Source organism: Colletes latitarsis, chromosome 2, assembly GCF_051014445.1.
Source record: "Colletes latitarsis isolate SP2378_abdomen chromosome 2, iyColLati1, whole genome shotgun sequence".
In the NCBI taxonomy this organism is placed as follows: domain Eukaryota; kingdom Metazoa; phylum Arthropoda; class Insecta; order Hymenoptera; family Colletidae; genus Colletes; species Colletes latitarsis.
The window spans coordinates 24,756,619-24,782,765 of NC_135135.1; the positions used below are offsets into that span (position 1 = coordinate 24,756,619).

Sequence of the window (26,147 nt, forward strand, 5' to 3'; positions counted from 1 at the left end):
AATTTAAAATATTTATGGCACAAACGGAACAACTAACGAACTGTCGATCGCAGTGAAAAGTACCGAATGTACCTCGGAACAGAATATTCTTCTAATTACGTATATCTTGTAAATTGATCGTTAATTGCTCCCTTTAGAAGTAGATCGGATCTGTTTCCACCGGACGTCCGTGTATCGCACTTCATTAAACCAGAATTCGCTATCGATCTCTTGGACCCGTTCGTTGCGTCATTTGCGTCCCCAGGCGGGTCCTCCTAACCACCAATATTATCAGCATGATTTATTCGAAACCTTTCGAGCCTGCATACTTAGGTTATTACCGTCATAAATTCGAAACACGTCCTCCACGGTTGATACCAGACCTGACCTACCTCGTCTTGAAATATGAGATATTTCGCGGTCCTCCGGAAGTCTCTATAAAATATTTCCTCCGCTACCTCGTTTCCCACGTTGTTTTTCGCGCGCCTCCCACCGTTAAGGTTCGTTCACGCTATCTCTCAATGATTTAAAAAAATTAGATCCCTTAAAAGATGAAGCTCGAGAATTTCAACCCTCACCTTCCAACATCCCCTTTAATACACTGAGTATTAGATCCATGAAATTTTCTACGAGATTCTATTTTCAGACAATTGGGTACTATTTAATTTAAACTTTATCTTCTTTCTAGTATCTCGAAATTTTTCTTAGCTCTCGAGTGGAAAATTGGAAGTATTTTAGAGTCGTGTTGGGGGATGGTGTGAATCAAGCTTTAGCCGCGATCCTGTATCGTACATGTTTCGTTTATTTTGCCATCGAATGCTTTAAGCATCGACGAACGACGCGTGCGGCAACGAGGCTCGTTAATGGAACGCCGGAAGACAAATGTATTTCTCGATACGAGGCATTAAGAAACTCGTTACACGGCGAAGCTGGAAAATAGCTTCGAGTCTGTATCGGTTCTGGTGTTGTTCGCTGGAATGGGAGTTGCACCTTATCCCTTTAGTTGAGTTTGCGATAGCTTGTTCCGCCACGGTCAAAGGACGAGCTTCCTGTTCGCCGAGAAAGGCAATTTACGCGACACTGGAAACGATGGACGTTTAAACGTCTGTTTTGTAAATGATCGAGATGCTCTGTTCCAGAGGAAGAGTCACGTTTTCCAATCCAGATACGAGCTACAATTTTCTCAGTCGCGAATGTAACTCGCAAAGAGACAGGTGTGAGTTCAAATAAAATGCCAATTTTCCAATCTTCATTACGAGCTTCGAAATATATGACATTCTTTCCTCGTTATTTTCTAATTTTTTTAAACAGTGGAATGATCGAATTTTGTGACCGATCTACATAGATATTCGACACGATTCCTACTCAATTACGCTTAACAAGAACTAACCGTATGAAATTTACGATAAAATTTGGTTCCAACTCAACTCTATCGTACTCTATCGATTTTGTTCTAATACAGGAATTACTTAATTTAAATTTCGTGTAAATTCTATACTAGATTTGCTTATATTTAGATGACCGTTCGAATATCCAATAAATCCTTTTGTCGAAGCACCTTAATTATTTACGGATTGGTTTCTAAAGAATTTTAATATTACATCTTTTCGTCAATTTAATCTTCCAACAAAACTTCGACCAAATCCAATCTGTACTCTTCCTCATTATTTAGAATTACTCGTTCCTCAACTTAATAACGGAGAAAAAGTTCCTCGAACAAGTTTCACTTCTTTGGAGACTAAAACTCTTAATTGCTTAGTTAAATTAAATAATGGACTTTCAAAGTTAACTGGGAATTTTAGCTGGATACAAACTGGAGGAAAAATTTTTACGAAACTATAAGATTCTCTAGGGGTATTCTAGGAGAGGTCTGTCGAACAGGCCTGTGGCGTCGCCTTCCATGCTCACCACCAGAGGGGTCGCGCTCTCACAAGTGCTCGACCGACCCCAATATATTTATGCATGTAAACGAGGTTTTTGAAACTTTTCTCTCGAGCTCTAACCCAAGAAAACCACAATAACACATCTACAGAAACATCACAGACACCTAACAAACACTTTAAGTGCAGGTTATAGGGCTCTGCAGAAGAATCAGGAGAACGAGATAAAAAAAAAAACTTCCCAGTCGTCTAAGGCAGGGCCTGCTAGAAAGCCTTTTACTGATGAAGTCCCCTCTTTTCCTTTTCTGTGTCCTTCTACGATTCTCACGAGTTCCAACCGCAGCAAAACAACGCCACAGGCCCAAATTCACGAAAGTACAACTTAAAACCGACGATTTTGGAACGAGAAGCAATTTTCCCTCCTGCCATATCCTGTTCCCAGTCGACGCAAATAAAAGCCCGACAACGAAGGATGCAAATTACTGTCGAAGATTCGTTGACCGATTCGAGCGGTCCCAACCCTCCGGACCGTTCGATAGGAGGGGGTTTCGCGCGAAGTGTATCGCGTAAATAGACGAAAAGTCCCGGAGGCGAGCAGCCCCGTAATCAAGGCGACGCAGATGAAAGAACTCCGTCTCTGTCGCGTAGTCGACCAACCGGAACGCTGGAACAAAGGCGTCCTGCGATCAAACTCGCGGGAAGAAGAACGGGGAACAAAAACGCCCCGGCGTGTCTGCCCCGAAACGACCGATTAAACCGAGTCGCGAAACAGCCTTCACGGTGGCTATCGCCTATCCCGCGAGAAACGCCTCGTGGAAGCGTTTATAATCGTATCTAGAGCGATTAACCGGGGAATTAATGAGTCTTATCGGATGCGGCCACCGAGCCGTGTTTTTTCGGTGGCCGAGAGAAGCAACAGCTAGTAGCGGCGGTTTACGGTGCGCCGTTGGCGGAGCACCGCCTCCCCCCGAAGGGGGTGGAAAAGGTAGACAGAGAACAGAAGGACCGACGTGGAAGGGGGACGGCAAGGTGGGAGAAAGCGGGACGAACGGCGGCGCGGTGGTAAAAGTGTCGAGAGCGAGAGAGACGGACGATACGGTTCAACGTGGTCAGAGAGAGAGGGAAGAGGTGGGAGAACTAGATTGCTGGGGAAGGAGGGAGAAGGACAGAGGATGTCTGTCGTAGCGGAGTAGTGGCGGTAGTAGCATGTACGGCGTTTTAACTCGCGGGGAAAAGTCCGAGAGCACGAGCTCGCGATCCTCAGTCGCGTGTGACACGCGGCGTTAATCGGTGCTCGCTGGGGTTGCGATCTATCGAGCATCTCGATTCTCGATCGACGCGGGACGCACGAAACGACGCGCCTTTCGATTATTTCGTCTCGCGAGTGTGCCCGTTGAAGAAAATCTGTGCCCAGAGACGACCGGATGGGATGTGTCCATTTTCCATTTAGTTCGTCGACGGGAAATCTGTTTGTTCTTTCCCGTTCGAGAAGCTCGAACGCGTCGTGATTATGTCGAGATAGGGAGGATCGATGGGACGCGCGAGAATTATAAATTCACGTGATATTGTAAATCCTGCGTCGCGTTGAATATTTCATACGAGGCGAAGTCGGGCAGCCGCGAGCTGTTCGTTCGGAAAACGATACACCGCTCGAAGGATTTATACGATGCGCGTCGACAGGGAGAAGAGAATTCTGCGTCACGACGCGCGTTCGACGGGAATCCCGCGCGGACCGGAAACCGACGCCGAAACCTAAGATGCTCGATGAACGATAGAAAGACATTTTCTAGAAAAAGTCCAGTTTCGAGGTAAATTCGAGAGCTCCTGATCGAAGAAATTTACGTTACTCGTACGAAAGGTTTCTCGTCGGGTCAGTTAATTCGAGGATTTCTCTGTTACAATGTGTTTCGAGTCATCCTGAACTTAGTCGAGAATCTAAATAATGTTCGTAGTTAAATATCCAGTGTTTTCTCAAACTTGTTCAGACGTGCAACGCTCGTGAAAAATATCTAACGTTGAAATTTATGGTTGAACTCAATTTACTTGATCGCGTACTACGGAGTTTATTTCCCCGTGTAATTTAAATATGAACGATGATAAATGATCCAGACAAAGTGCTACGAAATTATCGTAGTATTCTGCAAACAAATGACGCGATTAATTGCGTCACAAGAGCAATAACGATACACATATCGGCCACCTATCGTAAAACAGATACGAAAGATTAAATTTAATTAATTCCATCGTGAGTTCAAGATACCCCCCAAAATAAACAAATTGTACGTTAAAGTGCTCGAACCGACTAACCTGTCGAGGAACCTTGCATGCAAAATTAATTCTCATAAAAATGGCGTAGCGGAAGGGCTCGCCAGGGAAGAAGTTCTCTACCAAAGCGGAAGTCTGGCGGAAAGATCGCTTCGAGGGACGGCGTCGATGGTCCAAGAACCTCCACCGAGAATCTTAAATCGAGTCGGAATCGCGTCGCCTCGAGAAGAAGCGATTGAATCGACGGAAAACGACGGAGGACAATAATATTCGTTATCCAGGCTGAAACACTTGCAGGGCGTTAGCATTCTCTGGCGTCGGGATCGGAAGCTCGCGACTTCCGTTTCTAGGCTCTGGAGAACGAGCGAGAGTAACCGCGTGCCGGAAGTTCCGGTCTCTGGAGCGGTCGTTTTCGCCTCGCGATGAAAACGAATCTCTTGGAACGCGACACGCTCGACGGAACCGCGATTGTCACACACGTCGTTCGTGGAAGCTCTTGGAAATTCGAGTAAAGCGAGTCGCTGATCGGGCCAGAGAGCGTCGATGATGACGCCGTCAGGCCACAACCGATAGCGAATTCGAGAAACGGAATTCGGTCCTTCTTATTCCTGGGATTCTCTTGTTGGAAAACGAAAGATGAGGGACAAACTTGCGTTCAGCGTAAGTGATATCGATTTTGGTGTTTATTTTAAGATGGAACCGGCGGATGTCGTCGATTTTAGATTCATGAATCTAAATATCTTAGGATGGTGAAATTCTGAGCCGATAATATATTTATTGGCGATGTTTCTGGGACACAAAATTATAAAATCTTTCAAACTATTTTAAAACTAAAGATTGACCTGAATTCTGCAATTTGTAGATTTTCGTAGGGAACGCAGAGCAGATTCGAACGTCAAGTTCTGATAGTACGTAAATGAAGCGGTTTGTTGCAAGAGCATCGGTTGCTCGTACGAAATATGAATATTTAATAATTGAAATTAGTTCCGAGAATCTCGGATCGTCCTCGTTCCTATATTCCTACGCGGAAAGTTTCTAGCGTGGAAGAACCTGGATAATTTAAACACTCTTTGTTAATGCATCAATCGTGCAACATATTCCTTTGTAGACGATGCCACCGTAATGGTTCTACGTTAATTTACGTGATTCGACTTTGACGGTATCGTTGTGATTTACAGTCGGGGGTGCCGGACATGCACGAGACCCTGTCTAGTTTTCCGGAACAGTTCGGGGATGGACCGAGGAAACCGGAAATAAAGCCAGAAGCGCCGAAGGAGTCGGACGGGTCGACGGATAACCTCAAGTGCGGATGGTTCTGGTTCAGGCCCACGTACCTTCAACGATTTCGAACTGCGAAATGGGCACTTTTCTGGCTCTGCTGGACAGGTGCTATACAAGGTACGTCGCATAAATTTCACCACGATCGCGCAAAAAGGGGGTGCATCTACTTAGTTCTTCGCGAAGTTAAATCTTTCCCACATTCGAAAATCCGAATCTAAAGAATACGAAGGGGAGGCGAATTTATTTCTTCGCGAAGTTGTGAATTTGTAATTTTTCCCACGTTGGAAAATTCCAATACAAAGGAGCAAGAGGGGGTGAAAGGTGAATCCACTTATTTCTCATCGAAGTTGTGAATTTTTCCCCGCATTGGAAGTTCCGAAACTACAAAAAAATCCTCGAGAGGGCCCTAATCGATTACGAAGGGTCGATCGAAAGCGCGACAGGGACCGTAAACAGTGTCGGTGTGCTCGAAATCCTGACGTTGAGTTTTCGGCATAATCGAAGGTGCGCGATCGACTCCCGATATCGTCGTTTGGCGTTACTAATAGCCGCGCGTTCGAATGCAATTTCGAAGCTTTCAGAGCGGGGGTGGGTGAGTGACAGAGGGACGGTGACCGACGATAACCGGAAATCGAGTTTTCCGGAGCCGGTGGCAGGAGGTTGACGCGCGTTGGAGGGGTAGCGGACGATCGAAAGGAAACTGGATCGACGAGGAGCGTGCGTTCGCGAGGCAAAGGGTGCAACCAAGAGAAAAGGGCGCGCAGAGGAACCGGCTGAGTCGAGTTGCAGCAAGTTCGTCCCCCTTCTTTAACGCCGGTCCCCGCGACAAAAGAAATCGTCCTGCGGAGGTCCGTGCCTTCTCCGCGGCCAATGGGATTGAACAAATTGCCGGACAATGGAGCCCCGGCAATCGTCTCTGTACAAGTCGAGAATAAGTTCGTACGAGACGCGCGTATGGTCGGTCGGTTATGTGCGTGTAGCTTTGCAGAGATTCTCGTGTGGAGAGCCCGAGAGAAGCCCGTGGCCCGGGGTTGGCCAACCCCGCCAGCTGGAGAAACGAATTGTCCGCGACGAGCAGACCCGGCCCCCGGCTTTAATTAAAATTCTCCTATTAGCGGTACAATGGGAAACGAAGGTGGTTAATTTACCGGGTAGACAGCCACCGGATACAGCGACACTTAAGCCCAGGGCTCCTTGTCCGCCGCGAGCGCGTCAATTCGACGAATATTGGTTAACAAGCTCCCTCCCATTGCTTAAGAAGAGGAGGTTGCTTATTCTTCGTCGTCGGGACGAGATCGTACAATTTTCTGAATTTTTTCTTCCAGCTTCGAAAGGCTGGGTCGTTTCGTTTCGAACGGATGTTGTAGTTCGATTCAGAAACGATCAATCTGTACATACAGGGTGAAATGACCTGAGAAAAATTTTAATGGGAGATTCTAGAGGCCAAAATAAGACGAAAATCAAGAATATCAATTTGTTGATGGAGGCTTTGTTAAAAAGTTATTAAAAAACTAAATTAAAAAATTTCAAATCCTTTTGAAAAAATTATTTTCGGGTGCCAGGGTTAAATACAATCATTTTTGGTGAATAGACATACCTTCGAAATCCTTCGTACTTCCGAGAAAAAAATTCAAGAAGGTGTTGAAATTTTTCGTCAAAATTAAAAAATTTCAAATCATTCTAAAAAAATTATTTTCGGTTCCGGGGGTTAATTACAATCATTTTTGGTCATTACACATACCCCCGAAATCCTGCGCATTTTCGAGAAAAAAATTCAGTACGGGTGAAACTTTAAACGTTAATAACTTTTTAACGAAGCCTCCATCAACAAATTGGTATTCTTGATTTTCGTCTTATTTTGGCCTCTAGAATCATCCATTAAAATTTTTCCCGTAACAGTGGCCGAACACTCTGTATATTCGTGAGAAAGAAAAAGTGTTTAATAGATTTTCGGTTCGGGGGAGCGATTTCTTCGAAGGGTGAGCGGACACCGTTCGCAGGAGGGGTGCCGTAATTGAATTAGTTTACCCTTCTGATTCATTTACACGCAGCACGCGGATTTGCTTTGGCGAACAAGCGGGCCTTCGTAGTATTCCGGATCGACGATGTTTGCGTCCATGGACGAGAAATTATTTGGGAACCCGTGCTCTCTCTGTTATCGATTAAACGCTCTTACGAACCGTATTGTTCGCTCGAGATCGATGACCGTCGAGATATTAACGGATCCGTGTCTTCCGATGGATATGCACGGAATAATTCCAAGCCTTCTGCGTACGAGTGCAAATAAGACTTTGGCGATCGTGGTGGAAAATTGCAAGATTGAAATCTTATCGCGTTTCTTAAGCCACAAAATCGTTGTACCCGTCGTAAATGTTTGTTTATCAAATAAAAACTGCGTCAGATATTCGTGGTGTACGCTTAATCTCAATTCCGAGCAAACGTGTCTTGTTTCAGGTATGGTGGTGAACGGTTTCGTAAACGTTGTTATCACCACGATAGAGAGGAGATTCGGATTGAGGTCGTCCCAGACCGGTCTAATAGCGGGTGGATACGACATAGCCAGTTTCCTTCTGCTCGTCCCGGTCAGTTACCTAGGTGGACGTTCGAAAGCATCGAAACCAAGGTTTGCACACAACTCCTAAACAAAGCAACAAATTTTATTCCCCGCGAGTGACACAAAACTATCTGGGCCACTGTTTTTATCCCCATTTTTTACTCCAGTAGGAAACAAACGAAACTATGATCGTTTAAGCTAGTGTGTTCAAGTGAAAAGAAGCTGTGTTGGCATCCCCACTATGGGACCTACTACCATTATTGGTCACACCACATACAGGCACCAGAGTGGGAATGTCAACAAGCCTTCTTTTCACCCGAGCACAATACATTTGTGCCAGGTTTCGCTAAAAATTGTACCGACCCCCTCGGTTGCTATATTTCTCGACCAACTTCCCAATATTCCAGTAGTCTAAGGCAGGGCCTGCTAGAAAGCCTTACTGATGAGTCCACTAGCAGGCCCGGACGAGACGCGGCACCCTCCCCTTAATTTGAGCGTCAAGCTTGACGCCAGAGTCGGACGTTAATTTCCATTTCGTCGCTTGGACGTTTTCGGGTCTGGTGCACCTTCCTCGAGAGTTCGATCCCTGTTCGGCGATCAATGACACTCGGAAAGACTCGTGCAATCTCGAAGCGATTCCATGAATATTTATAAAGCGGCGAGAGAAGCCGTTTCATCGAAACGACGATGAATTAGCAACGAAGCTTTCTGCCGCAGGTACATAGGCGTAGGAGTTCTAGTCTTAGGTATAGGAAGTCTGCTGTTCGCGTCCCCACATTACATCGCTGGACCTTACAGAGGTGGCCAACAGTCGGAGAACATATGCCAGAGGGTGACCAACACTTCGTCTCGATCGGTGAGCAAATTACCCTAATCCTACCGGTGGTTAACCCTGAACCTACCGCAACATCGCTTTGGGTCAAATACCAACTTCTACTGGCTTTAAACTGTGGAACAAACTGTATAAATTTACTTGGAAATCAATTACTCGAACTTGACAACCCAAAGTAGATGTGATTTACAAATTTGTTAGACGTTCTCCTTAAAAAACAAACGTTTGCTTTCGATAGATGGTAGTTTTAGAATTTAGTGGTCCCAAATGTTTAAATGGAGAATTGTTTAGAAAGTCTCGATCGATTCCTTCGAGTTCGAAAGCTTTTGTACCAAGGTTGAGTAATTAATTAAAATTGTGACAATTGTCCTTTTCGAGTTCTTGTTCGCTTCTTTTTAATTAGAACGGTGTCTTGTATCGGAAGGAGGAAGTCGGTGTTACGGGCGAGTAGGTTTCGCGTATTTTCTATCTCGCTAATTAAATTACTCTCAATTTGCTTGCGTGTTTCCGCCATTCAGGTCTCCTGCAACGGGTCCGCGGGCCAAACGGACCAGGAGCCTTACAGCGGGTTGTACTTAACTATCTTTCTCGTGGCTCAACTTCTGCACGGCGCGGGCTCCGCTCCTTTTTATACGCTCGGAGTTACGTACCTCGACGAGAACGTATCGAAAAAGATGTCGTCCGTGTACGTAGGTAAGAAACAGTCTGTCTAACCGTCGTTCCTCGCGAGCATTCGACTGCGAGAAAATTGTAATTAGAACTGAGGAATGGTTTCACGGCCCGTAAAAAAAATTCCCATTAACCATCGTTTCAATTGCCACGTGTTTCGTTCGCGGAGGAAAGATATCGAGTCGATTAGAAAATGTCTCGAACAAAAACAATTAACTGGTTACGGAAATTTTTCATTTGCAATCAGAAACTGTTTATCTAGAAACAGATCATAGGTTTAAACTTTGCGAATAGCCACGATTCAAAATTTTAGATATATTTTAAGAGGTTTCAAAAATCCTGTGTATGTTTTCTGTTCAGGAATTTTCTACACAATGGCCATAATAGGGCCAGCGTTAGGCTACGTGGTCGGAGGCGAATTGTTGAAGCTGTACACGGACTTCATCACGGTGGACGCGACAGAGTGAGTTTCCATCAATGTTTTTCGTACCGTTAATAATCCAGCATGTTTCGAAGAAAGTGGAATATAGAATATCCGAATTAGTTGGAAAGCAACGAACCGGTTCGATAAACGATCGTGCAAGGTTTCGTGAAGGTCTTTTCTCGTAAGAATTTTCTTGGTAAGAATTTTCCTCGCGGAATGATTAGCCATTGGCCGAGACCAATCAAGTTGCACCGGTACGCTGAGACGAGGGGAGAGGACCACTGACATCGGTTTGCTCATTAGCGTCTCGGAGACAAGAAGCAGGTAATTAAGCTTGGCAAACGCGTTGCAACGTCCAACAACATTTTCCGTCGTCTCCGACGCGATGTGCCTTTTTCCTCGCGAGGCGTCCTTTCAAGGCCGTGAAACGGCAAAAATAGATTATAAAAATCCGATACGGCCTGCACAACCCGTCTCCGCCGTTAACTCGATCTCTCCCTGCCGTTACTCGTAAAGCGTTTAAAAGAAGATCCCGACGAGGCATGAAAATCCTGTTTCCACGGAGCCCGCCGCCCCGACGCCGTTTCGCGAAAATTTTCACCCGGACATTTTTCACCCGGGCTCTGCTCGCGCCTGGCGATTAATTCCCGGATACCGCGATTCTGAATTTACGCGCGGAACGAAACCTGCATGGCTGAAACTTCACCGGTGCCTCGTTCGATCGTCTTCCCCGCGAAATGGGAAAAACTGAACTAGTCTGCGTCGTTAATATTTATTCTTTAACCTATGGTATTTTATTAATCTTTGATACGAATCAATAAAACTTGTATGGAGTTTACTAATAAGAGTCATAGAACTTTCAGTCGTGGCAGCAGCCATGTTTGTTATGCAGTTGTTCGAGTCGCGTGGTTGCATCGGTCACCATAGCCGCCATATTGGTTATTCGGTTGTTCGATTCACGTAATTGCATTGCCCATAGGAAAATTTCGTGATAGATAGCACATTTTCGAAGCAAATTTATGTATTTATTTACGTGAGAAAACCCCTCTGGCATACAGAGATAAAAAAGTTATTAATATTTCATTACTTGAAGTGCAAACTAATTTCCTTCCTCGAACTAGATAACGTAAATCCATCTAAAATATGAAACGATCGCGAAATGAGATAACACGTTACTCGAAATATTATTTTAAAGGTTACTAAGATACGATACTGTTAAAGAATTGCCGAATCGAAGATCGAACGGGCTGGGATCCCATTTGTTTGAGGCTGAAAATTCGAGAGCCATTGTGGACGCGGCCGGAATGCTCGAGGCGAACCGACTAAACGTGGATACTCGTATTTGCATAACTCCGGATGTCGGTTATTCCCGTGGAAGCGCACGCGTTTCCGCGTACTTGTTCACCGGTGTTCGCGTATGGCGTGCGCGCGTATTGTCGGACAGGATCGGTGCAAACAGCCGATAAATCCTCGCGAGAATTTAATAAAGTCACTGTGACGCGCGCTAAACGTTCCCCCTTGCGACGACCACGAGAAAAAAGCGGGAAACGCGTTTAACGGCGGCAACGAGGGGCGACAAATTCCGTCGACGCGCCCATTACGCGTCATTCCCCATCGGTATTCGACGACTATGAACTCTTCGCGCCGTGATACGCCGTAATGAAAGCGTACAGCTTTCGAGGCGTCCAACGCCCGACCGTGACTCTCGCCGTACAGTTATCCGGGACCTTCGAATTCGTCTTTATTCCACCGCTAGTTTTCAACCCTTCGAGCACTGCTTGCGTACATCGTTAATTATCTACAGTTAACCTTGCATTTGTTACGTTTACGAATGAAATTTGATCATCTATGGACCATGCAGTCGATATTAATCCATTTTTGAAACGTTCGAAATCGGAAATTGCTGCTTTCCTAGTTACAAAAGAGAACCAAAACGAAATTCAAAAGTACCCAAGTCCGATCTAGGGTTCCGTAGCACTCTACGTCACCCGGGATCATCATGCTCGAACGAGTTTCGAAGCCTCGGTCGTAATCGATAATAACGCGGATGTCGATGGGTTGCTCGAATAAATTCCCACGTATTTCGCTCGACGGAAGTTCGTTTTACAAAATCTTCGAGCCCGCGTCTTCGACGCGTAATACGCCCCGTTGAAAATATCCCTGAGGGGCCATTAGAGCGTATAATGGGCCGGGGATTAATAGTGCATGTAACCCCGTGGATGTGGTATACACGTACCCCGCGTGGAAAATGTCAAGCGGTGAACCAATGTTTGACGACGACGCCGATGTTACCCTTCAAAACTGTCACTTCATCCCCCGACACTTGGAGCACAATCAAGTTCCATTTGTCTACTCGTCTCCCCAGCCCTTTCGTTGAGTCACTCCGCCACGATGCACGTGAGAATCGAATTAATCGTTTGTCGTGCTGGCTATCCATCTCTTTTCTCTCTTTTTTTTTTTCGCGCAAAGATATACGAACGTCCGCGGTAAATCGATCTGTCGGCCGAGCAAAAGTATTTCGAGCATCCGTTCTTTCCTAGAATTTTAAAAATTCCCGAATATCGATTCCGACCGCTATTTCGTCCTCGTTCAACGGCACTACAGAGTTTTCCAGTTATTTATATTGCTTATTTTCCTTGCATATAATACTATTTTCTTTGGAATTCAATTTTTTATGTTTCTAACGTGACAAATTGCACGGAGAAATTTATCGAAATTTAACCCTTAACGATCCAGAAATAGTTTCAATAAAAGGTCAAAGACGGAGTCGGCATCGAACGAGCCAAGAAACGTTTCGAAAATATAATTCCGTATATACCGTGTCTATTAAAATATTAAATCTCTACGAAGTTTCGCCGTGGCCCTTCTCGCCCCTCTCGTTAAGTATCGCTAAAACGTCAGGGGCCTCGAATCGATTCGGAGTAATGATTTCCTGGGGAACTCTCATTTTTTCCGCGATTAATAAATCAAGCACCGTCTCCTTTAAAGCTCGAGAAGCGAAGAAATTATTATGGTAACAGCCTACATCGGAAAAGACAAAAGGTAAAAAAAAGAAAAAAAAAGAGGGGGAACGACGGAGGAGCAAGAAGTGGTTCGAAGGAGACTGAAATTAAAAGTCGAAAGGACCTCCCTTCGCGTTTCACGCTCGACCGCGCCACGGTCGCGAGGAATCTGAGCGGACAGCAAATTTAGAATTTCGCGACTCTCCCCTTGGAAAAGTTGCTTCGGAAAAACATCCTCCCCTTTGCTCGTGTACAAGTGTCCGGGAAGCTTTTCGCGACGCTCCGCAAACGCTACGAGTCCTTTTATTTTATCAACGTTTAGGACCGTTTTCATCCCCTTCCGGGAAAAATGTGAAATTAATCCGACAGGAAAAAATAAAATAATTTAAAAGTAGGATATACGGATTATTAAGAGCGTACGAGATCGATATGTTGCGAGTTGAAATAGAAGAACGTATTCGTACGCTTCGTTACGTAAATACGTATTTTATCGATCGTTAATATTCAAATTTTATCTTCCATTTGCATTTATGTGTATCAACGTTGTCAGTTATGTGTGCACGTTTTACTTCGTGCTGTGTTCTTTTCGCAGTCTCGCGGAGTATCGAATTGTTTCGAATTCGAGCTCGAGAATCAGTTACGACAGCGATAGTTAAAAAGAAGCGGACGAAAAAGAGGGCCGAGCGTCGATCCTTTGTATACCGAATGCAGTTAAGTCGGCTAAGAGATGATCGCTCGGTTAGTCAGCCGTTTCCGAGCAATCAATCACCTCTTCTTCTTGGCCGGGAGTTTTCCCGCGAAAAAACCTGCTACGCCCACCGCCCGGGGCAAGCCTAAGGTCGATGCGAAAAAACAAGCTACTTACATAAACTCTCTGTTAGGAATATCTGCCGCGTCGATCGATGAAGCGTCCTTCTGTGTCTAAATTTGAAATTAGTCTCCGATAAGGATCAATACACTTTTTATTGCAACATCGCACCTTGAAAAGATTGTTAATTCTGGAAATACTAGCATTAAACGAGAGGTCAACGTTAAAATTAAAAATATCCCCTAAACTAATGATTTTTTAACATAAACAAGTTAAAACTTTCTTGTATAGAATATCAAAATGCATCGATCGATGCAATAAAAATTCCTCTCAGATACGTCCATCTACAAGAAAACTAGTATCATCGTGCTAGACTCGAAGCCTTATTTATTTATTCCCATTTGTACGAGAGAAGATTCATTATAAAGATCGAAGGGTGCCCCAAAGTTTCGAGTGTCCCCGTTCTCCGTTGCCTTTGATTATACCTCGACTAAGTGTAATATATATGGCGAGCAATTTTTTTTAATCATTTTCGCGGGGACTCGATATTTCTTCAAATAACGTCCCTCTTCGGTTTCGCGAACAGCGAAAGACGAACCACTTCGTCGAGACCAATAACGTAACCGTGGGTCGCAATTACATTTCCCTGGAAACCGTTCGCGTCGCGGCTAGTTCGGTCTGCGCGCGTTTGAGTAGGTCGCCGTATATGTGGCGGCGTTTAATTTCGCAGGCAAATGAAAAGTTTCGCGGAGGAGGCGGCAGCAGATGCTACCAGCCCGCCGCGAGAGCTCCTCCCGAAGTGCTTTTCTCGATTTTCCGCGGTCTCGCTTCCCAGTTTCCGACCGAGATGGGCCTCCCGCGCGGCCAGCGTCCCGACGATCCTCGTCGTCGTCGTCTTCGCGACGCTGAGATATTGTCAAAGTTCTCCGAACAGGGGGATCGAAAGTATTTTATATTTCATCGATAACGATCAAATTTTCCAAACTCGTTTACGAATACACTAATAATGACTGTTAAAGTGAACCTGGGACCGTGATTCGTAAGTTGAACATTGCTAGATCGGCCAGGATCGTTAAAATACATTTTGGATTTATTTCTGAATATATTTCGGTTTGTTTTATTCGCTGATTTCCAGCTAGAGGACCCCCTATGGTATCCATCTTTATTTTTAAAATTACAAGAGAGTGTATTTTAGCGTCACGTCGCCGATCGAAAAACAAAAAATGATTTTTAGTTTAGAATCGGAAGATATAACCCAGTGCTGACCGCATATCGGCGCGGAACGCGTGTAAAAGGGGGATTCCGGGTGTACTCGGAGCGAGAAATTAGTCGGAAAAGTTGCGCGAGCTTCAACGGGAGGATTTTGGAGCGCGATTAAAAAAAGAAAGAATACACAGAGAGAAAGAGAGAGAGGGAAAATTGCCCAGTTGCAGCCCCGGAAGTTAGTCGCTGCCGTTTCGGGATAATTGCGTTTTTTGTTTAAATTCTTCTCCGCCCTTGTATTTACGCGCGACGTACGCCCCAGTTTTCCAACTTCCGTTTAATATCAGCCGCGCTTTAAGAGAGACTCCGAGGAAGAACATTATAGACTCGAATAGTCGAATTAAACGTTGAAATAGTTTCTATCTAGCAAAATAAAAATAAAATAGAAAAGGAACTTGTTTATGGAACGTTTCGAGAAACTAAATTTCAGGATTGGTTTGACACCGGACAGCAACGTGTGGGTGGGTGCATGGTGGATAGGCTTTCTAGCAGCCGCTGTGATGAGTTTCGTAATTGCTATACCGATCCTGGCGTTCCCAGCAGCGTTGCCTGGTATTTAAAACTATTTTCGGCCATATTTATGTTTATTTCGCAACGTTAACAGGACTTTTCCGCCAGGTTCCGAGGAGCTGGCCAAGGAGAGGGTGTCGGAGGCGCACGAGAAACCGAAACAGTCGTCGACGAGCGAGACGGGCGAGGCGTTTTCGAAAATACGCGAGCTGCCGCGCGCCCTAAGCGATCTGCTCGGCAATCCGGGATTTTTCATGTTGAATTTGGCAGGTGCCAGTGAAGGATTGCTTATCGCCGGATTCGCGGCGTTCCTGCCCAAGCTGATCGAAAATCAATTCAACGTCAGCGCTAGCTCGGCCGCGTTACTAATGGGTGAATAATATTGAAACGTTCTGTTACGATCAATCAAACGTGCCGCCTCTTCTGGCGCGCGTAATCGCCGGCCATTTTTTACCTGCCCCCGGAAACCGAAACGCCTCATTTGTTTTTTTTTTTACGGTAAATATCGACCCAACGATTTGTTACCGTGTCCTCGTGATTTTTTAAACCGGTACACGCTGCACCTGTTTCCCAAATAAAAATACTAAATTTATACTAACAATAAAAATAAAACAAACTCTTTGGATTACAGATAAAAATCAGTTGACGTTTAAAACGATTATTTGTACAGAAAATGTAATTTTGTCTGGGACTTGTAGATCTTTATTCACTGTTTGTCGATACCGATGGAATATAGTAACGAATATAATACTCTCGTCAAACGAGAATCAGAAAGAGACGAACAAATCGGTTCTCGAGGGTTTTGTTTTACACTCGTTTCGCGAAATGTTTACGCTGGACTAATATTCGAACGGAAGCTCGCGGAAATTACGAAACCGACGAAATACGCGTACGCGGGCGACTCGTAACGAAACTTTTTCGTTTCCAGGTCTGGTAACGGTCCCGGCGGGCGGCGGCGGTACGTTTCTGGGCGGTTATCTCATAAAACGATTCAATTTGCCCTGCTCTGGCATTTTGAAATTCTGCCTCCTGGCCACCGCCTCTTGCATCGCTTTTACTTTGTGCTTCGTTCTCAACTGTCCGAATTTGAACTTCGCCGGAGTCACGGTGCCCTATTCCGACCAAACTAAGTACGTCACTGTCATCGTCGCTAAAAAATAACGGAGCGTTTCATCAAATACGAAAAGATCTTCCAAAATACAATGTCTGACAATTTGTTTTCATTCGTCATATGATCGAACTTTAATTGGAATCATAGATACCTAGCGACCGATCGAACGATTAAATTTTGATCTGATCGATGATTTTCAGAAAATCTTTCTCCCTGGACGACGCGTGCAATAATGGCTGCGGGTGCTCGAGGTCGGAGTTCAACCCAATATGCGGAGTAGATGGGATCACGTACTATTCGCCGTGTCACGCGGGATGTTATCAAGAAACGCAGATAAACGACGTCGAAGTCAGTACAATTTCCATTCTTATTTGTTCCTCGGAATAACCCAGATTAATTGCCCTAGGCAAAGTGCAACTGATAATTTCATGAAGGCCTGCATTCATTATGAACTAAAAAGCAACGTACGTGTTGCAAATTATAGCGGAAACTTAATATTAATGCCACATTTAAATATTTTGTCGTTTGTATCGTGCAATTAACGTATCGACTAATTACTGACTAACTCAGCTATATATAGAATTCTTATTTTATCCTGCACGTTGAAATATTTCTGCTAACACGGACAAATTATTTGTTTCGAAGTTAAGGATATTATTATTCATTTATTGCATATTAACATCTATTTAAAAATTCTCCATTACAAACGGATCATCTATCCCACCGCACTACGAAGCTAAAATCTCAAAAATAAACACTGTTCTGATATTCGTTTCGAAAGGAATATAATTGGAACTTTGTTTTCTCGCGAAAATTGAATAAACGTCGTTCTACCATAGATCCCTTGGACATTACGAATATTTCTATCGCAGGTATACTCGGATTGCACTTGCATACGAGCGCCATCGTTGAACATGACCGCGGGGGACGCCATAATCAGCTACGAGGCGATCAACACGACCTGCAACACGGCCTGTTCTTATTTGTGGCCCTTCATCGCCCTAGCTTTCTGCAATATGTTCATAACGTTTCTTTGCACGATGCCCGCGCTCTCAGCTACGCTTCGAGTCGTTCGAGACGACCAAAGATCGTTCGCCTTGGGCATACAGTGGATCAAAGTGAGGATTCTGGGCACCATACCTGCGCCTATGGTGTTTGGTGCACTCATAGACGACACGTGCATTTTGTGGAACGAAACCTGCGAGGGCAGGGGCGCCTGTCTCGTTTACGACAATCTATACATGAGCAGGTTCGAATTTCTAGCATCACTAAATATTTCAAAATCATATTCCGGAAACCATCCTCACAAATTAAGAAAATTATTCGATTCCTAAAATGGAGCATAATTTTTCATTTACAGACCCTTGCCGTTTATACAGGGTGCTCAGCCACACCTAGGAAAAATTTTAATGGGAGATTCTAAAGGTCAAAATAAGACGAAAATCAAAGTTATTAATGTTTAAAGTTTCGCCCGTACTGAATTTTTTTCTCAAAAATGCGCAGGATTTTGGGGGTATGTGTAATGACCAAAAATGATTGTAATTGACCTCCAGAAACGAAAATAATTTTTTTAGAATGATTTGAAATTTTTTAATTTTGACGAAAAATTTCAACACCTACTCGAATTTTTTTCTCGAAAGTGCGTAGGAATTCGGGGATATGCCTATTCAAATAAAATGATTGTAATTGACCCATGCAACCAAAAATAATTTTTTCTGAATGATTTGAAATTTTTGAATTTTATATTTTAATAACTTTTTAACGAAGAGAAGGCCTCTTATTTTGGCCTCTAGAATTTCCCATAAAAATTTTTCCCAGGGGTGGCCGGACACCCTGTATACCAAGTAATGATTTCGAATATTTTCCTATCGTTCTAAACAATTTTTTGGCGATGATGATGAACCTAACGATGGCGTTTCTTTCAGGTACATGCTCGCGCTAGCTTTCATCGGCAAGGCAGCTTCTCTGCTTTTCTTCTTCCTAGCCTGGTGGACGTACATCCCCCCAGGAGGCAGAAGAGCCGATCAGAATTCGCGAGAAGAGCCCACCACGACGTTAATGTTGAACGACACCCCACACGAAGCGCCCACCACACCGGCAACGATCACTCCTATAATCGAAGCGTAAAAACTAACCCTAAGTTCCGTTAAGTTCGTTGTAAGAATACTAGAGACGATCTTGTTTCGCCAAACTACAGTCTGGATGGAATCCTGGCTCTTAGAGAAGCATAGCGATATCTATTGTTGAATGTGTAATTATAATGGAAGTAATATAGGGAGCACGATGATGATCGTGTCTGCTAGTCAGTTAAATAGACTGCGGATGTTTATGCATTTATGGGACATTTTAATACAGAATGCACTTACTACTCAAAAATATAGGAAATACTTAAAGTAAGGTACGAATTATTATATTTGGGGGTCGATACAACCATCTACGGAAGCTCTGATTTCATCGATTCTATTAAGAAAAGTATAAATTCGCATAAAGATCCGCGGTCTAACGATAAGACTTAGCTTTTACAAAGATAAAGCTTGGCAATGGAGGTCGGCTCTTGATAGACATTCTTGTCGCTGGAAAGTTATTCAAGATACCATAGTACATAGTTGGATGTATTTAATAACTGTGTCTATATTGTTTTCCCGTGGACTAGCTAAGGGGTTATTTATTTGATATTTTTATTTCGTAGCATGGGTTGTTCACCGTCGAGGAGAAAATAGTATTTTATTCGTAGGGTGGTAATTTGTGAAAGGTACACTTATTCCCTATTGTTGAAGCACTAAAATATAAAGTGGACGAAACACGAGGGAGATTTTACTGATATCAAAAATTGTTTAAAATTGTACAGTTATCTTTATACGATTCGTAATAAATAGGGTACTTGGTGTAAGAGCCACTCACTGCCAGAATTGCTGTTAAGAACGTACTAATGTTTTTAATATCTTATTGAGAATCAAAGAAAAATTATACTATGCTCGTTTTCTCGAGAAAACGACACGTACCAACTATGAAACATAATGGGCAAGTGCACTTGTAGTCCTTTTCGACGCTCTTTATAAGCCACTTTCTCGCCTGACATGGTCGTTTTGTTAAATTTTGGTTGTAATATTGATTAAGCACTTGCTTAATATATCACTACTCTCCCAGTAATATCAGTGTAGAAACTAATAGCTGTTGCTGAACGATGGATCAAAGGAAAGACTACCAGAATTACTTGTAATTATAAAATCATATCGCCCCTCTATTATCCGATCTGAATGTGATTTCAACTGGTGTAACAGTGTTTTATAATCCTGGTATTTACCGATCGTCAATTAACCTTGAAAGAGTGTATTTATCACAGATGATAATAATCGATGTTTAAGATAAAGAAAACTACCCCGCATTTTTATATTCTTCGTATTTACGCAACATAATTGGTTTGTATATAAGAAGTAATTTAATAATCTATTGTTAATAGAAACAATACTGTGTTTCGTCCGAAATTTACCATTCAATGAATTTATCTTCAAGAAATTTGGTGTTAAAGACTTTCAGTATACTTGATACTGTTACGTTTCCTTGTATATTAATCTAATGTTCAGAAAATTCCCCATTTCAACAGTTTTCGAAACGATGCATTACCATTTTTATACTAAAGAATTCTAATTTACGTAGTCTTAGACTTTAGCTTCTATCGTAATGTTTTAGTTTGGAATTGCAGACCAATCTAAGCATCGAAGATCAAAGAAATTACTTCTTATAAAAGGAAACCTTTACGTAAGAGCAAATAAATTAAAATTTGCGATAATGCATAATTGTTACCATGACCAGATAAATTGTTGCTTCGCCTGTGCGACGCCTGTGCATCGTCGTTGCTTGTGTAAAGGAAACAGTGTATCGAGATGATCGAACGATCTCTATCGTGAACTGATATTTATAATAGATACGATAATTGCAAGTATGTGTATTACAATTGATTGTATAATATTTAATGCATATCTCATTCGCGCGTGGAAATAAGAAATATCCGACACAACAATTTTATACTACGTCAGGTTTTCGTGTTTTACCGTTGGTAAAATGTTTCGTCTATTAACTTTATGAAAAAAAAAATACTTTATCGCGTTGGTATCGAAGAAATCGAAGATTTCTCGGAAGATAACGTTAACGACAGTTTAACCAGATCTGATGAAAATCATTGAAAACATAAAAGCACCGATGAATCGTAGAATTTCTTATATAGAAGATTTTTCATAAATGTAATTTGCAAAATTGAAAGCAAAACATTTGTAATAACCAATTGTGTAAATGTGCAAACGCATGAGCGTATCATGGACTGTCGGTTACATCGATTTGATGCGATGCATTTTGTGCGATTTCTAATTGTAATTATTTTTGTTATGGAAAAACAATATGTCTAACGCGTTTATTACACGTGTTGCCAATAAAGAGACAGTACGATACGTTACCCAATCTTTATTCCTTTACGCATTTTACAGATTACGAAATCATTATGAAATTTTCATACCTATTGTTTGCAACAATTATTAACATCTGGCAATAGTTAAAATAATGCTCTGTATCAACCTGCATACGATTTTGAATCTCAACTGCCCAAGCATTTTTATTTTTCAACCTATGTATACCTATTACACATAAACGAGGTAAAGAATAGACCTATCGCTAGTGGGATGAACTCTATCGCTGTACCACGAGATACGTGAAACTACAAGAAGAACGCAGCCATTAGCTCATATTATTTGCTATGTAATTAATAATTATATTAATTACATAGTAAATAATATGACCCAGGTCTCACCGCGTGAAGGTTGCTGCGAATGGAGACCCACCCTAGCCTCGCCCCAACCACCCTTCCTTTAGCGAGGAATTCGAATACCTATCTAACAATGAGAGAGAAGCTATCGAAAAGTTGGAAATGAACTACAAAGGGAGAGTTCTTAAAAGAACTGCCCAACAAAGAGACGAAGAACCTAACAGAATGTCAATACATGTGAGATGATACACATGTTTTCTAGAAAAGAAATTTAAATGTGCAACTGCACGTACGAACTCTGATGAAGAGATCAAAAACCTAACAAAATGTGGATACATGTGAGATGATACACATGTTTTCTAGAAACGAAATTGGAATGTGCAACTGCACATACGAGTCCTGATTATTTAAGTACCAATATGTACTTTATTATTAATTGTTCCATCTTAAATGGACACTTTCATCATGACAGTGCCTGATAAGACACTGAAGATCCAACCAGAAATGTGCAACTGCACGTATGGACCTTGCATATTAGAATACTAATATGTACCTTAATATTAATCATTCGCACTTAAATATACGCACACGCTTTGGTAGTATTTATTAAAACGCTGGAGAACGCTCCTTTATCTTATAATCTATATACATTTGTACTTATACCTTAACGCAATTTGTGGAAACGAAGAAATACGAGGAAATATTTTCTTCTTAGTGTCTTCATAAATCCCACGATGTTTTTCTAAAACATACACTTATATACAATAAATATATCCGATATAAAACGAAGATATGACAAAATATTTTCTTCTTGGTGTCTTCATAAATCCCACGATGTTATTCTAAAACATACACTCATATGCAATAAATATAACTTATATAAACCAAAGAAATCTGAGGAAATATTTTCTTCTTAGTGTCTGTTAATCCTACGATGTTTCTCTGAAACAAAAATTCATATCCAATAAATAGAATTGTATGAAATATTTCTCTAAGAACGATCAAGTTGGAATCCGTGTACCATTGCCAATTGCATTCTTCAATGATTATATGTATATTCTGTAACAAGAACTTGTGCAAAGGATTAATAGCTGAAATGAAAGTGTATTAATGGACACAGAAAAAAATAATTATATGTATACCATCAAGATAGACTAATGGTAACCGATCATAGTAAAAATGATATTATGAAATTAATATTTGAATTAAAGCTTCCACGAGTAAAAATTTATATTAAAAAGTTTAAAAACATAAATATTACGTAACTGAAATTGAATGAAATGTTAAATTCGTCTCAGTGTTAAGATAAATACCAAAATGATCGAAAATTGTATTCATTTGTTATCGTAGATTTTATTTTTCGTTTCTTTTATGAAATAAAAAATTTTTCAAGACGTATACATTGTAATAATTATATTTTACTATATTGAAAAGTAAATTATGTTCGTACAGAAAAAGCAATAACGAACGAAAATGTCGATTCTACGCGGAAATTAACTCTCAATATGAAATGTCGAATTGCAATTTGCATATCCTTTTGATGCAAGCATTCTATTTCCCATTAATTAAAACAATGATCGCGAACAAACTCTGATTTATGCAAAAAATACAGAATATTTATAAAAAAATTCATTATTTATAAATAACAATTGGGTTACAAAGGTTATTATATCCCGTAAAAATTACCAACTCTAATAATGCATAATTAGTGATATAGATATGTATATTGGAATCATAAATTCAATCTACGATAAAATTAATCATAATATAGCATTTTTGAATGTATCACAAATCTGTGATAATAATGTATACATAAAAGTTATAAATTTGTACACGTTATGGAGAATGAAACAATTGGTCTATTTACAGCAGTACTTTCAAGCAGTATTTCTGTTGGGAAATATATAAAGAAAAGATACATTTCAGATAGTTGAAATAAACGTCCACTCGTCTTAAATTCAAACAACCCGTGAGTGGACCATTCTTTCTTTCGCAACGCTAATTTATAAAATAAAAAACTATACACGAGTGGTGCTTGTTATTCGTTAAATGAACCACACGGGGCTCCTTTATTAATTAAATCGCGTGCACCCATATTTAATCACGCGCAACACTAATTTTAATAATGACGTTGAGCCAATCGAGGCTTTGCAGAATCCCAGCTTGCTCCCTTGACGATCCCGGTGCAGTGGCCAGCGTTTTGGCCAGCTTTTGGGCATCGAATCGCAACTCTAATTAATAAAAAACGCGACAAATCAAGATCGCAACGCTAATTTATAATATAAAAATTCCAAACGCGATTTATAACAATAAAAGCAACCGCGAATGGTGATTATTCGCAACACTACCCTGAAAAGTAAACGCGAAAAATAGTAATTCGCAACGCTAAGAGCAAACCGATCAGGAAATTCGCAACGCTATTCTTAAATAACAATAAAAGCAATCGCGTATGGAATTCGCAACGCTAACCTGAAAAGGAAACGCGAAAAATAGGAATTCGCAACTCTACAAACAAACGCGATTATTGTATATTCGCAACTCTATCTTTAATGGAAATATATTTATGTTTCGCAACGCTAATGCAAATCGCGTTGCCCAAAAATGCTGGATCAGGTGCTGCCGTCTTCGGTTGTAGCTGCAACATACATGCACGAAATAAACTAACTACTTCAAGCTACTTCAAACTACAATAGAGTGGCACATATGGGGATGAAGTTAGACGCTTTAATATCGCAACACTACGGGGCAACAACGCGAGAAATCAACAATCGCAACACTAATTTATAATAGAAAAATTCCAAACGCGACTTGTAACAAGAAAAGCAACCGCGAATGGTAATTATTCGCAACACTACCCTGAAAAGCAAACGCGAAAAATAGTAATTCGCTACTCTAATAGCAATCGCGTTTACTAATAATTCGCAACGCTATTTTTAAAGCAAACTCCCGGTTCCTAGGTTTGCATAAAATCAATCGCGAATCGTGTTTATAAGCAACACTAACACATCAACGCGATAAATTTTTGGTCGCAACTCTACGAGCAAACGCGAACATTGCATTATTCGCAACTCTAACTTTAATCAGGGGCTAATTGTACATGTACATACACATGTACTGGCCACAAACTAGCTACTTCTAATACTACAATTGAGGTAGAATTTAAGCATTGAAAATATCGCAACGCTAAATAAAAAATCGCACGATTAATCAAGAACGCAACTCTAATTTATAGTATGAAAATTGCAAACGCGGTTGATATCCATTATATATATAAAAGAGTAAAAAAGCAACGCGAATCGTGATCGTTCGCAACACTACCCTGAAAAGCAAACGCGAAAAATGGTAATTCGCAACTCTACATGCAATCGCGTTTATCAATAATTCGCAACGCTATTTTTAAGCAAACGTTCAGTACCTAAGTTTGCAAAAAACCAATCGCGTATCGTGTCAAGTCGTAACACTACCCTGAAAAGGCAACGCGAAAAATAACAGTTCGCAACTCTAAAAGTAAACGCGATTATTGCACATTCGCAACTCTATGGATATTAAAACCGCGAATTGCCCTGATGGCTGGTATGTATGGTGCAATCATGTATACATGCATACGTGAACCAGCCAACAGAACACAGGGGAGGGATGGCTGGCATGTATGGTGCAATCATGTACCAAGTACATGCATACGTGAGCCAGCCAGAAAAATAAACTAACTACAACTACAGACGAGTTAAGCGACAAAGTAGTAATAGGAATGACTTTCCATCCTCATCCAAAGATGAAGATGAAAAGCCATTTGTTGTAGCCCACTCTTGAAACAATTTGTTAGGGCCTTTTCAGCCCATATAGAGCCTTTTCTTTCTTCGGCGGTCCTGCCAATGCCTGAAACTTACTTAAGACTTGGCTCGAGATTTTGTGCAATACGTAGTCTTCCAACAATATACGAATTGTTGGTCGAGCATACGTGGTGAATCTCGAGGGGGACGAGCGTTTCGTAAGGGACCTAATCGCGACCACGAACGCGAGAGAGCGACTTTAAGAGTCGCGCGATTCGAGGAGTCGAAACTAAAGCCGAAACAAACAGCATAGACCGTTTGAATCAGCAAAATTTCTACCCTCGAAATCGTAACTACAGGAACAGAACTGCCACGCGAAAACGCGCCTACCCGAATTACTAATGTGACAGCCCTGTCCTGACCCTACCTACTTAGATTTAGCACACATACCAGAGAATAAGTTACCTACCTACCTAACCCTATATTTAAAAAATTGCAAAACTCAGTCTCTCAAACATACACTCCACGGTTCTCATTCTGAATGTCCGGGCGCGACCTAAACTAGAGAGGACTCCCCGGGGTTCCTCCGACACCCGGACATAACACTTCATTCATACTCTAAATGTACGTACCATTTTCTGAAATCGACTGACAAAGGCTAGTGATCTTTGCGTACTTATATTATATAAATAAACATTTGTATAGAATCTTTTAATATATGGAATCTAGTCTTTAATAAAATGTATGTACCATTATAGAGAATTGAAAAATATTAAGATTGAAATCTATTAAGATCAACAATTTTTCTAATAAATGGTAAATTGATATTATTACTGATAAAAATCTAATGTTATAAAATTCTGTATGTAAATTATAATTGTAAAAACATCTGAAACGACGCACTTCCACAACCTAACCACAACACACACATGTGGACAGTACGTCGTGCACGATTCACTAACCAATGTCAGTCGTCAATATATTGTTGAATTATTATAAATAAAGTCATCGTGCCCCGTTGCCTTCGCTCATGCAAATAGCAC

General features: G+C 41.7%; 1 protein-coding gene across 2 annotated transcripts; it reads left to right on the forward strand.

Moving 5' to 3' along the window:
• The first annotated feature begins 3,082 nt into the window (after positions 1–3,082).
• On the forward strand, positions 3,083–21,013 carry Oatp26f (Organic anion transporting polypeptide 26F). Of its 2 annotated transcripts, XM_076781043.1 has the most exons (13): positions 3,083–3,667; positions 4,216–4,784; positions 5,303–5,522; positions 7,860–8,028; positions 8,677–8,815; positions 9,310–9,484; positions 9,821–9,923; positions 15,388–15,509; positions 15,576–15,839; positions 16,396–16,597; positions 16,779–16,926; positions 17,451–17,827; positions 18,504–21,013. In XM_076781043.1, exons 2-13 carry the CDS (start codon positions 4,761–4,763, stop codon positions 18,703–18,705), a joined length of 2,145 nt encoding a protein of 714 aa, XP_076637158.1. In that variant the 5' UTR covers positions 3,083–3,667; positions 4,216–4,760; the 3' UTR covers positions 18,706–21,013. The 2 variants fall into 2 exon arrangements, with proteins under 2 accessions (XP_076637158.1, XP_076637168.1); XM_076781053.1 differs by lacking the exon at positions 3,083–3,667 and having other exon boundaries at positions 3,677–4,784.
• Positions 21,014–26,147: the final 5,134 nt, after the last annotated feature.

Excerpts from the sequence above, each read along its gene's own strand:
- Oatp26f (XM_076781043.1), top strand. The coding sequence starts at position 4,761 with ATGAGGGACAAACTTGCGTTCAGC. Across the intron at positions 8,029-8,676 it reads TCGAAAGCATCGAAACCAAG|GTACATAGGCGTAGGAGTTC; the intron begins GTTTGCACACAA and ends TTTCTGCCGCAG. Across the intron at positions 8,816-9,309 it reads CCAACACTTCGTCTCGATCG|GTCTCCTGCAACGGGTCCGC; the intron begins GTGAGCAAATTA and ends TCCGCCATTCAG.